At 31.1% G+C, this 11,837-nt stretch overlaps 1 protein-coding gene across 1 annotated transcript in view; it reads right to left on the minus strand.

The window, feature by feature from the left end:
• Positions 1 to 5,652: 5,652 nt before the first annotated feature.
• Positions 5,653 to 11,837, minus strand: part of LOC117173258 — a 29,800-nt gene continuing 23,615 nt past the window's right edge. Inside the window, exons 3-6 of the mRNA XM_033361727.1 lie at positions 8,425 to 8,644; positions 8,157 to 8,336; positions 6,687 to 7,053; positions 5,653 to 6,116 (exon numbers count right to left, since the gene is read on the minus strand). Coding sequence (XP_033217618.1) covers positions 5,808 to 6,116; positions 6,687 to 7,053; positions 8,157 to 8,336; positions 8,425 to 8,644 — 1,076 coding nt within the window. The 3' untranslated portion in view covers positions 5,653 to 5,807. The remainder of the gene's footprint in view (positions 6,117 to 6,686; positions 7,054 to 8,156; positions 8,337 to 8,424; positions 8,645 to 11,837) is intronic.

Below are 11,837 nucleotides of genomic sequence, written 5' to 3' on the forward strand. Positions count from 1 at the left end.
TTGGCATTATTTTCGCGTAAGCCGACCGAGTTTTTGCGCCGATTCATAACCATGGATGAAACCTGGATCCACTACTACACTCCTAAGTCAACGCAACAGGCATAACAGTGGGTTCCACCGGGCCAAAGTGCTCCGAAGCGTCCAAAAACGTAACAATGGGTCGGAAAGGTTATGGCCTCCGTATTTTGGGATGCACATGTCATAATATTCGTGGACTATCTTGAAAAAGGTAAAACCATAACCGGAGCATACTATTCATCATTATTGGATCGATTGAAAATCGAAATCGCTGAAAAACGACCGCATTTGAAGAAGAAAAAACCGCTTTATCATCACGACAATGCGCCTGTTCATTCATGCTTAGTTGCACAAGCAAAATTGCATGAAATCGGTTTCGAATTGGTTCCTCAGCCACCGTATTCACCAGATCTGGCCCTCAGCGACTATTACTTGTTCCTTAACCTGAAGAGATGGCTCACCGGTAAGCGTTTTTACTCAAATGAGGAGCTCATAGCTGAAACTGAGGCGTATTTTGGAGACCTTCCGATCGAGTACTTTTCGGACGGTATCAAAAAGTTAGAAAATAGTTGGACTCGCTGTTTCGACCTAAAAGGAGAGTATGTTGAAAAATAAAACTCACTTTGGCTAAAAAAAACGTCTCCGTGTTTCATTTTTCAGGGACTTATCAAACTGCCTAGTATGATCGTACAGCGTTCTCGCATGTATAATTAGCGAATTGAAGTTTTTAGATATAGAGTTAAATATTATAGGAATACCGCCTCCCTCACGGTTATTAATTTAAGTGAACAATAATTCGTAAATTTCTATGTTTGCGTAATTAATTATGAATTAGGTAAATTATAATGAAACGATAAAATTTTATAATAAAATTATTTTTTATTTTTTTTTATATAATATTTTATAGAAATTTATGTATATTACTATGTACGTAAATTGTGTCCCGCTTTTTTAAATTTAGAACCCCATAATTTCAAAATTGAAAAAATGTATTTTTGAATTTTACTCGAGTGGTTGATCAGAATATATAAATATTTTGCCTTACATTTCTCAATTTAAACTAAAAGGTCAGAAATTATTGGAAAGTTTCAAAAACATTTATCTCTTAATTGTCAGTTTGTAAAAAAATAATCCGTAAATGAACTATTTATCGTCGCGAGTACATTCTCACCGTGCGATGTGCCCATGGCTCGCAAGTTTGAGCGCGTATCACTTTTTGGGCGGATAATTTTTTTCAATCAATTTGTTTTTGTACCTTTTGTTGTGTTTCCACAAAGTTTTCATTTTTATTTTTAATACCAATTTTATGATCAAAACCAAAACTACGTGTCATGTCAAAAAGTAATTCATAACAAATTTGTAGCTCTTTTTCGGGTAAATAATTTTTGTAACTTGTATCATTTTTTCCCAAAGTTTTTTTTTATATTTTCAATGTTATTTTTCGCGAATAAAACACGGCGTACGCTTCCTATCGAGAAGTGATTATTAAAGAATTTATAGATCTTTTTTGAGATCACAATTTTTGTTGATTCATCTTCTTTTGTATCCTGTATAGTTTGACCACAAAATGGGATTTTTCATATCTCATTATTTTTTGTGCAATAAAAATTAGAATTTTCAACTTTACAAGAGAATCCAAAAAGTTAGTTAAAGATGTAACTATTTTTTTCGCAATTTATCTTCTTTAATTGAAAATTAAACGACTTGGTTAAAAATTGAACTTTTTCATTAAAGATTCATATTTTTGGACTCCCCTTGATCTTTGGAGTTGACTCTTTTGTTGAAAATTTAATTTCTAGATTTAGTTGAAAATTAATCTTTTTTTTAACATTTAATAATTTTCTTGACATTTTGGGTTTTTTGTTTTGTTCAAAATGAATTTTTTATCTAAAAATTTGCAATTTTACATTTTTGTTCGAAATTTATACTTTATGAGTTTAAAATTGAATTATTTTTTAGAACATTCTTTTGTTTTGTTGAAAATTCATCTTTTTGGTTCAAAATTAATTTTCTTGATTTTTTTTTTACATCGTCTTTCTATTAAAAATGCAATTGTTAACTTCTAAATTAGTATATTTTGATTAATGATTTAACAACATGGTAGAAAATTAAAGTAGGATTCGTTTGTCAATGAAGTTTTCCGTGTTTTTTTCATGTTTGTTAAATCTAGTTTTTTTTTAAATCATATTTCTGGAAGATTTACCTCTTTGGCTTAACATTGAACTTTTTTTGTTGACAATTTGGTTTTTTATGTTAAAAATTATTTTTCTTTTTAAATTGCAACTTGTCTAGTCTTGATTAGAAATGGATGCTTCATAAGTTGAAAATTCAAATATTTGGTTGAAAATTCATGGAATTTGTTAAAAATTCGTCTTTTTTTATAAGAAAATTAATCTTCTTTGTTGCAAATTCATTATATATTCCGACTTTAAATCTTGGGAATTTAAAGCATTTCATATTGCATTCAAATCAATTCAAAGTGAGTTTTAAATAATAACTGATACGAGGGATTTCATTAGCTGTAAGGCATAGCGTATATATATATATATATTGAAATTTTTTTTTATTTCTTCAAGAGGATTTTTTTTAAGTTTGCAATAACAAAGAAAAATTATCCAATTAGGGGTTTCAAGTGCTTAAGCTCGTGATTGATTTTTTTCATAAATAGTTTCTAAATAATTTTCACATTGTACACATCATCAATATAATATATTTAAAAACCAGCTGTTGTGTACAATGTGAAAATTACTTCGAAACTATTTATGAAAAAAATGAATCACGATTTTTAAACCCTTAAAACCCCTAATTGGATAGTTTTTCTTTGTTATTGCAAACTTAAACAAAATTCACTTAAAGAAATAAATAAAATCAAACATTTTTTCTATCCTTGGTGGGAATTTTTTTACAAGTACGACAAAGTATAACTATTTTCACAGGAAAATACCAATGAATATAATAATTTTTTAAATACTAAGAAATCCAGATGGCCGTTTTAATCAAGGAAACAAATTTCCGATCATTTCCAGGCTCGCAAAAAATTATTGAATTATATTAATTCTTTGGAATTCTTTCCTTTTCCATTTTTTTTGTAATAGGACTTAAAAATACATGTAGGATAAATTTATACTGTGAAGTATTCGAACTTTCAATTCACTATTTTTATAAAAATTATATTTTTTTAAATAATGTTTGAAATTTCGCTACAATTCTAAAATATGACAAGAATTTTTTAAAACTTATTTATATAGTATTTCGAAAACTTCTCTTTTAAAAGAAACCGGATGAGGAATTAATTTAATTTTTTCATTTAACTAAATTCTGAATTAATTAAAAATTTATTTACTTTTTAAATTTATTTACTATCTCGAAAGTGTCCCTTTTTAAAAAAGAAACCGTAAAAGAAATGAATTAATTTTAACATAATAATAAATATAATAATCTTAGGCCCTCTTTAATTTTAATATTTTCGGCGTGCATAGACAGCCCCGAGTCAGCTATAGATATGGCTGGCGAAGGCAAGCGCGAGAATCGAGAAACAGAAAATCACCGGCTCTTTCGGTTTGGCTTTCGCCTTGGCCTCACCTCTCCCGTAGACGTAGGCAAAGGACGCGGTTGCCATAGAAACATCAAAAAGTTGAAACCCATAGATTCCGAATTATTATGTTTTAGGCTGTTAAATATGAAATTAAAAAAATTTACTTGTAAATTTTAATCCGAAAGCTTAACAAAGGACCCTTGAGTCGGCTGCTCTATTGAGATAGCCTCTCTGCTTGTTATTTATGATAGTATTTTTATTTCAATTTCGGAAAGGATATTTTAAAGCCTTCAGACCATTTAAACGAGCTTCCTGGACCTTTAAAAATATCTACCTGAGTGCCTGCAGAGAATTTCTTTGAGATTCTTTGACCTAAAGAATTTTTAGTATATACTCAAAGATTCTTTTCGGTAGGGTTGAACAAAGAAAATTAATTTATAGAAAAAATGTCAACACTGTAAATTAATTTTATACTAAGAAAGACGAATTGTCAATCAAAAATTGAATAATTAAATTTTAGCCCTGGCGGACCGAAGGAACCGAATGGAGCCTCTACAAAGTACCAGTAAAGACCCCATTGGGTCCTCACTCGGTTCCATTTTAAAAAACATGAAAAAACAGCAAAATCAACTTTTAAATTGTTGAAATTCGGATTCTACGTTAAAAATTCCTATAGAAGGTCACGGAATAATCGTAATAGTTTTTTTGCAACGGTAAAAAGTTAAAAAAAATACAAGACGTATAACGCCTGTTGACTGCTACACTTCAAACGCATCATCTGTAAGTAGCAGTCAACAGGCGTTATAGAGCTTCTATTTTTTTAAAACTTTTTACCGCTGCAAAAAAAAGTATTGCGATTACTACGTGAGTTTCGTGAGTTTCGCTTTCTTTACGGGCACTTTGTAGAGGCTCTATTTGGTACCTTCGATCTGCTTGGGAGGTTAAAACAATTAATTTTCAGCCAAAGAGATTAATTCTGAACTTAAATGACGAAATATTGAATTGAAATAGTAGATACATTTTCAGTTATTAAATTATAATTATTTTGAGCAAAAAAAGTTAATTTTTCAACAAAAAATTGAAGTTAAATTTTTTTTTTTAATTAATGGTCAACCAAAGAGATGAATTTTCAACTAAAAAGATTATTATTCAACCAAAAATTGAACAGTTAAATTTTCAGTCAAAAAAAAAAATAATTCTGAACTAAAATGATGGAATTTTCAAATGGAGGAGTTATATTTTAAGTAACCAAAAATAATTTTTAGTCAAAGAAAGAACAATTTTTCAAAAAAATTGAACATTTTTCAATTAGACATAAATTTTCGATTGAAATGATGAATCTTCAAAGAAATAAAATAAATTTTTAATAAGAGTAAAGCTTTCAACCAATAAGTAATTAAATTCCCATTCCAAACATATTTTAATTTTTAATCAATAACAGTTGAATTCAACAAGAGAAGACGACCTTTCAACATTGAATTTTGAATTAAGAAAGGTTTTTAGTCAAGGGAGAGAGAGAGAAAAAAATTGCCAACTGTTGAATTTTTAAGATAAAAGATTAATTTTCTACCGAAAAGAACGAGTTTGCAATGAAATATATGAATTTTTAACTAACAGCGATCAGTTTTTAATCATCGCAAAAGTAGGTTTAGGCAAATAAGTATCGCCACACAATGACCTTCTTTTTATTGCAAATTGAAATCAATTATCCGAGTATTATTTATATTATCTTAATTTATTATTTATCACATCTTAAATCTAATTCTGGAAAAGGATATTAAAACTCAAATTGAAGGTTCAAGTCGTTTTATTTAGGACTTGAGAATTAAAATACTGACAGTAATTGTTTTTTGCTTATTGCACAATTCGTAATTTTTAATAAGCATAAATAAAGTTTATCGTAATACCTAACAAATGAAGTCAGTTGCAATAATTATTTCTGGAGCTTAAGAAAGCGATATCAAAACAGTTTAAAAAATAAATTAAAACTATTATTATATGCATTCGTAATATCATTCATTTAATCACGGTTCTTAAAATTTCTTATGAAATGAATTTGGTTCCTTAAGTATAATTTAAGAGTCTATTTAAATTAAATATAATTGATATATTAAGTTTTAAGAAACCACTCTGATTACAGAAATATTTAAAAAGATTATCACAAGAGAACATTTTTATACAAAATAGAAATTGATCCACATTTTTGGTACAATTATAATTTATAATTGAGTTTGCTCACTTTCGAAAATCAAACTTACAGTCGAGTTTCCAATTCCTGCCTTTGATTTCTTATATAAAGCGCTCTCTGACCACAAACGATATTTTTCCTCGGAATAACATTGTTTTTTCTATTCCAATCACTTTCGGACATTATTCCCCCATTCTCGTAATTGAGGAGATTTTCGCGATCCTTTTTCAATTCTAAGCCTGGACGGATGATTTTGTTAGATTTTGGAACGTCATAAACAACAGGAGGTGGCCTTTGATATAAGGAAGGAGTTTTCTCAGGAAGAACCGTCTTTTGCAAGTCCTGCGGTTGAGAATGATTTTCTGAAGATCCACTCTAAGAAAATTATTACAATTTAATTTTACAGATTTAATTTGCGCACTAGATTTCTAGACTTTTTAAAACTATAAACATGAAATCAATTTCTAAGACTTGACTGGGAAAAATGAAATCTTCTTAATTACAGAATTTAAAATAAGAATCTGATAATGCTAACCTAAGAAATTTTTGTTGTAAATAAAAAAAACTTTGGAAAACGCATTAGAGTACAATAAAGTACTTTTAGGTACTTCATTTGGATAGGAACTTCATAAAAAAAATTTCAACTATTAATTCCATCGGCATCAGTCGGTAACGGTGTACACGAAAATCCGAACCCTGGCGGCCACTAGACGAACGTTCCAAAAATGTCGAGGTTCAGAAAAAAGATGAAATAATTTTTAGTGAAGTTCCTGCCCAAATGACGTACCTAAACGTACTTTATTGTACTCTAATACATTTCCCAAAGTTTCAACTCAATATTTTATTTACAAAAAAGCTCTTAGGTTCAAAAAAATATTCGGTGAACTAATAAAGTGAAGTCGATAATATAGGTATTTGGATGTGTCAAATGCCCTTAAAGCATACCTTAGGCTCTAGATTTTCTTCTTCGAGTGTGTGTAGAAAAGTCTGCGCGCTTTTCTTTCCCCCATAAAATGGATGAATGGATGCAATTCGGCCAGAGGATCGGGTTTTCGGCCTAGAGGCAGCAATAATCGACGAAAACGTCTCATCTTTTGATTTATCTTCAGAGTCATTATTGTAAGGTCCTGCTGCTCTGAGTAAAACAGGCATCATATCCCTTCTAAAAAGTCGCATTTCTTCCCCTAGGCTATCCTTTGGGCCCAAAATATTTCGCTTTCCTTTGGGAAGAACTGACTTTCGACGTCTGAATCCCATTAACGAAGTCAAAACACTTTTAAAAGACCTTTTTTCATCCAATGATCCTGAGCGCCTTTAAAAGTAAGAAGATTAAAGAGATTTTAATCATATGACAAAATAAATTGTTATTTATTTAAATGATTTAAATACAATTTTTAAATAATTAATAGTGTGGGTCGGAAAAAAATTGGATGTAAAAAATATGTTTAAAAAATTCACAATTCTCAGAATTTTGCAAAAATCTTTAAAATTAATTTTTTTTTCGAATGCTACATAATATTTCCAATTTTCGTAACATTTCAATATTTTCACTTTTTGTAGGACAAAATTTGGTTTTTATAAATATAAAAAACTAAAATAATTATTAAAAGCTTTGCAAATTATCGTACTTTTTTGAGTATATACATATAAACTTTCTTACACTCGAAAATTCACATTTAAAAAATAGATAAGATTATTCCAATTAAAAGGTTCCCAAAAATGAAATGATTGACAATTAAAAAATTGCCTTTCTTTTGTTTCATTATTTATTAATTATTCGAACTGTTTTTTAATTGTTTAGATTCCGGATTTTTATCTTTCGGGAATCAGGCTATGTTGGCAATTTTATAGTCTCGGATGTGTTATAATAACGGAATTTTTATTCTTAGAATGATCTATTATCTGAAATTTTCAATTTCGGTAACATTATAAACTGTCAAGACTTTTATTCTTCGGGAAATTTCCAATTCGAGAATTTTAAATTGTCGGGAATTATATTTTTCGTGATTTTCAGTAACCCCTTTGAACTAAATAATTCGTAAACTTCAGAGATTTTCAAAAATCCGCTCATTTTTATATTTTTTCGTAATCTAAGTAATATTCCCAAAATTTGACAATCTTGCACGACTTCTATATTTTCAATCATTATAGAACAAAATAAAGATTTTTTGAACATGTAGGTAGAAACGGTACAGAAAAATGAGATATTTCCTATAAGGAATGAAAATATTAAAATCTTATAAGAATTATTAAATATCGGTTATTTCATTTAGATTACAGACAAAGATTAATATTAGCGATTTTAACAAGACATAGAAAATTACGATTTTTTTATCTTAATTTGATCCAGGGTCAGGCCATTTTAATTTCCAAATTTTTTCCGAACCACTCTAACTTATATAAAAAAAATATTACCTCAAGCTGTTCTTTTTATTTTTTGGCTCCAAATAAACTACATCAGGAGGATTGATGGGCTTCTCAGGTTGAAAATAAAAATCAGTAGCATCATTTGACAGATTTGAGTTCTGATTAAAATCGAATTTTTTTTCATCAAAGTAGGTATCTTCTTTTATACCTGGAAGATCTTTAGTGGGACTGAAAATAAAAAGACAGAATAAACATATAGGTATGCAGTAATGACAATTTGGAATACCCTATTACTTAAATGTATTATTTGCCTTACCCAAAATAGTCCACTTTCTCTTGAAAAATGTCATTTTGGTTGGAATCATGGAAATTTCTGATTGAACAGATTTTCATAAATTCATCGGATTTTAATTCGTTTCCTACCACTCCATCAAAAGCATCAATTTTTTTCTTTTTTTCCTCATCATCTCCGATTGATTGACTCAAATTTTTTATATTTGTAGCATAGTGGTCGTCAAAAAAGTCTGCTTTCTCTTCTGCAATAATAATGTGTAAAAAATTGTAATACTGAACTTTAAAAAGAATACTATATTTTTTCAAACACTTTTTAGTTGTAGATTTTTGAAATATTCAAAAACATTATGTATTATTCTATATTTTAACAAATACTAAAGAATATTTTTAAACGTTCCTGGCTCTTTTGAAAAGGATCTAAGCAGCAAGGTAGAGCGAAAAATTTAAATTTGATGGAATCGCTTGAGCTCAGAGAAAAAAATTAGTGGGTTGATATCCGAAAAAAGTAAAACAAAAAATTATAGAAATTAGTTAATATCTTCTGTTCTCTTCTTCAATTTGAAAATTCAAAAAATAAAATTCCTATTGATTTCAAAATGCTCTAAAATTCTTGACATGTAGGTACCATGGTTTTTGGGTTGAATGATATGTTCACATTTTGGATAGAGTTGAATATGTTGAACCTGAAATTTCCTTAGCTCAAACCAAAAGAAGCATCCCTGCTTAAAATGACAGGTTGAAATCCAATTAAAACCGGAATGGAACCGGTTACATACCCTTTCGGCCCTTTCCCGGTTCTATACGGGTTTTATTTGGTTTTTAATTTAATTTGGTGAAATCTATCTGGGTCTAACCAGCCCTTACCCGGGAAATGGTAATAAAAAATAAGTTGTTTAAATATTCTATCCGCGCCTACCCGGTTTTTATCTGGTTAATGAAAACCAAATAAAAATAATAATTACCAATATAAAATTAGAATACTACCCGGATCCTATCCGGTCTCTATATGGAAATCGACGCTTGTGAACCGGCTACCTGGTACTACCCGGTTCCTATCTGGCAAATGGAACCAGAAATTAAAATAAGGAAATACTTTTTTACCCGGTTCTTATCCGGGCTCTTTAAGGCGCATAGCCACTTGTAAGTTATTCAGTGAAAGTGTACCGGCTACCTGGTTCTACCCGGTTCTTATCTGGCAAATGGAACCAGAAATTAAAATAAGGATATACTTTTTTACCCGGTTCCTATCCAGGCTCTTTAGGGTACATGGCCACTTGTAAGTTATTGAGTGAAAGTGTACCGGCTACCTGGTTCTACCCAGTCCGTATCTGGCAAATGGAACCAGTAATTAAAATAACGATATACTTTTTTACCCGGATCCTATTCGGGCTCTTTAAGACACATGGCCACTTGTAAGTTATTCAGTGAAAGTGTACCGGCTACCTGGTTCTACCCGGTTCTTATCTGGCAAATGGAACCAGAAATTAAAATAAGGATATACTTTTTTACCCGGTTCCTATCCAGGCTCTTTATAGTACATGGCCACTTGTAAGTTATTGAGTGAAAGTGTACCGGCTACCTGGTATTACCCGGTCCGTATCTGGCAAATGGAACCAGAAATTAAAATGACGATATACTTTTTTACCCGGATCCTATGCGGGCTCTTTAAGGCACATGGCCACTTGTAAGTTATTCAGTGAAAGTGTACCGGCTACCAGGTTCTACCCGGTTCTCATCTGGCAAATGGAACCAGAAATAAAAATAACGATATACTTTTTTACCCGGTTTGTATCCGGGCTCTTTAAGGCGCATGGCCACTTGTAAATTATTAAGAAAAATGTACCAGCTACCTGGTTCTATCCGGTTCGTATCTGGCAAATGGAAACAGAAATTAAAATAATGATCACCTTTTTACTCGGTTCCTATCCAGGCTCTTTAAGGCTCATGGTCACTTGTAAATTATTAAGTGAAAGTGTACCGGCTACCCGGCTCTACCTGGTTCATATCTGGCAAACAGAACCAGAAATTAAAATAACGATATACTTTTTAACCCGGTCCTATCCGGGTTCTTTAAGGGGCATGGCTATCTGTAAGTTATTCAGTGAAAGTGTATCGGCTACCTGGTTTTACTTGGTTCTTATCTGGCAAATGAGACCAGAAATAAAAATAAGGATATACTTCTTTACCCGCTTCCTATCCGGGCTGTTTAAGAGACATGTTTACTTGTAAATTTTGCAGCTCTTTACTACAATCTCCGAATTCAACAATCTGGATGGTCACACAGACAAGGAAATGATTTAATTTAGTCAGAAAATTCGAATTATTATTAGTCATATGTAAATAAAAATTTAGTGAAAAGTTGGAAACAGTGTTTTAAAAAAAATAGTGAAATACTTTTAATATTTAATAAAAATGTGATGTGGGACGATGGTCGTGGGGGCTAAAGTGTAGGCTTTGGACCCACTCCGGCGGCTTGCGGGTTCGATTAACGCCTCGCACTCTGGAAGAGCATCGGTTCCCCATGCAGTGAACACTAGCCTAGCCAGAGAGTTGTTCATCTCCGGAGAGTCGTGGGACAGGTACCTTTAGTAATTACCTTTAAGTAATTAAAGCTGTTGCTCTTGGTGGTTTGGAATCCACCTTAAACTGCAGGACCCCCTCCTGCCACCAAGTAAGTGCGTGGGGTATGTGTAATAAATTAGGGAAGAAGGTGCAAGAAAATGTAAGCCCTTAGGGGACACATTAGAAGCTTCCATTCCATTCCATAAAAAAGTTGACTAAAGTAGATTAATAAGCAATTTCTCAATTATCTCTACATGTTACTTCTCTTATTAGTTGATATTATTTATCATAGAAATATTGTACATATTTCTATAAAATTTTCACTAAAGATATATCAATTTTTTAAATTCTTGGTTGGCCCACATATAATCCGGATAGGTTTCCAATAGGAACCGATAACAAAGGGGTGCATATTTTTGCGTTCCTGATATAATCGTCGATCCCTCCAATATTTCTGATACATTTACTAAATATTCCCATACACGTATTCTTTCAATATTCCTAGATATTCCTGGTATTCTTGATATTCTTTATAATCTCAAATATTTTTAATATTCCAAAATATTTCGAAATATCCCTAAATATTCACAAATATTCTGACATATTTCTCGATTTCCTTTTGCGCTCTACAAGTTTTTAGAGATTTCTAATTACACCCAACTCTCGTTTACAGTCGCCAGTTCTCAGCCGGTTCTCTGTTCGGTTTTGATTCCTCTAGAATAAAACCGAAGGGCCTATGACAAAGCCACCGAACCTTGCATGCAGGGCTCCACAAGGATGGACGAACCCCTTTCCCTAGCTTCTCGTGGGAACAACAATGACAACACCAAACATAGTTGTAGTAAGTGCGGTTCAAAACAACATAACGCGCAG

Source organism: Belonocnema kinseyi, chromosome 5 (assembly GCF_010883055.1).
Source record: "Belonocnema kinseyi isolate 2016_QV_RU_SX_M_011 chromosome 5, B_treatae_v1, whole genome shotgun sequence".
Taxonomy (NCBI): Eukaryota; Metazoa; Arthropoda; class Insecta; order Hymenoptera; family Cynipidae; genus Belonocnema; species Belonocnema kinseyi.